This window comes from Egretta garzetta, unplaced genomic scaffold (genome assembly GCF_000687185.1).
Source record: "Egretta garzetta isolate BGI_Z169 unplaced genomic scaffold, ASM68718v1 scaffold91, whole genome shotgun sequence".
NCBI lineage: Eukaryota > Metazoa > Chordata > Aves > Pelecaniformes > Ardeidae > Egretta > Egretta garzetta.
In genome coordinates, this window is record NW_009258661.1 from 4,289,496 (window position 1) to 4,291,154 (window position 1,659).

The 1,659-nt window shown below is 65.2% G+C and overlaps 1 protein-coding gene across 1 annotated transcript in view; it reads left to right on the forward strand.

Annotated features, from left to right (window-relative positions):
• Positions 1 to 1,659, forward strand: part of LOC104134756 (WD repeat-containing protein 6) — an 18,672-nt gene that overhangs the window by 14,848 nt on the left and 2,165 nt on the right. The window contains exons 10-11 of the mRNA XM_035903807.1: positions 2 to 1,164; positions 1,507 to 1,602. Of these exons, the coding sequence (XP_035759700.1) occupies positions 2 to 1,164; positions 1,507 to 1,602 (1,259 nt within the window). The remainder of the gene's footprint in view (position 1; positions 1,165 to 1,506; positions 1,603 to 1,659) is intronic.

The window sequence follows — 1,659 nt, forward strand, 5'->3', positions numbered from 1 at the left end:
CCTGGCCTCCGGGCCTGACGGGGAGATGCTCTGCCTGGACGTCACCCACCGCCCCGGGCAGGCGCCCCAGGTGCAGCTCAGGGGACGCTACCTGCTGCCCCCCTGCAAGCAGCGCTGGCATACCTGTGCAGCCTTCCTGCCCCAGGGAGGGCTCCTGGTCTGTGGGGACCGCCGGGGCTCCCTCCTCCTCTTCCCTTGCAGCAGCTCCCCAGGCTGGGCTGCGGAAGGCACTGGCATCACCAATGGCGGCACCAACCCAGGTGGCGAGGACTCCTGTGGCGAGTCGGAGCCCTCCTGCTTGCTGCAGAAAGGGGTTCTTCCCCTTGAGGCCCCTCTGTCCGTGCTCTTCGGGCTCCATGGGAAGACAGGCGTTACCTCAGTGACCTGCCACAGGGGCTACATTTACAGCACCGGTCGGGATGGCTTCTATCGCCAGCTCCGCCTGCAGGGCCAGCAGCTGGAGGTCCTGCGGAAGCACAGGCCCTGCAAAGGGCTGCAGTGGATCGAGGAGCTGCGCTTCACCCCAGATGGCGACCTGGTCATGCTAGGCTTTCACGCTGACAACTTTGTAGTGTGGAGCAGCAGGACTGGAGAGAACCTCCACTGCATCCCCTGCGGCGGGGGGCACCGCTCCTGGAGCTACTTCAGCAGCCCCTCGGCTGAGGCCTTCGCCTTTGTCAAGTGTGGGGACGTGATGCTGTACCGCCGCAAGGCCGAGCCCTGCGAGCAGCAGGTGCTCCTGGCCTCCCTGCACGGGCGGGAGATCGCTTGCGTGCGGCGGCTGGGTGCGGTGGAGGTGCCCGGCCATGCCGCCCTTAACATCTTTGTCACCGGCAGCGAGGACACCACGGCCTGCATCCTGGCACTCAGCGAGCACTCCCAGGGAGCCATGCCCCTCGCCCGGCTCAGCGACCACATCTCCAGTGTGAGAGCACTGGCGCTGTCTGGCCCCACAGGACCCAGCAACGAGGGCTTGTCTGCCCTGCTCTTCTCTGCAGGCGGCCGGGCGCAGATTGAGTGCTACCGGTTGCTGTGTGCCAGGGACCCAACCTCCGAGAGCGCCGTGGCCTGCCAGGTCATCCACTTGGCCTCCCATCGGCTGGACAAGCACTGGGAGCGTAAGAAGAACAGGCATAAGCTCGTCAAGATGGACCCGGAGACCAGGTGATGCTCAGGGACCGCCCATAGCAGGTTTATCGGTGACCACAGTCCGGGAGGGCGCTGGGAGCTGCACTGGCCTCTGCTGGGATACCCGCTCTGCGTGGCTGCAGGCTCAGCTGAGGCAGAAGGAGCTGGCTTGGCTTTAGGAGCACGTCCCTGGTGTCTTGTGCCTGGCAGCTGGGTCTGGAGGGGCTTTTGGGGTTAGGGAAAGGCTTAGTCTTTGCTCCTGCCTCCTCTGAGTGCTCAGAGCTGCGTCCTGTGCTGGGCTCAGGCTGCCCTGCTGGGCTGCCCGTCTCCGCGGCCCTGCAGAGGTAGGCGTCAGTGAGCATCGCGTGTTTGCCACAGGTACATGTCCCTCTCAGTTGTGCCTGGGACCAGCTCCAAGCAGTTGACAACATCCTGGAAGTTCCTGGCTGCTGCCTGCAGGGATGGATCAGTCCGGTGAGGAGCTGTCACTGGGCTTGGCAGGGAGAACGGAGCTGGGGCTGGCAAGAGGGG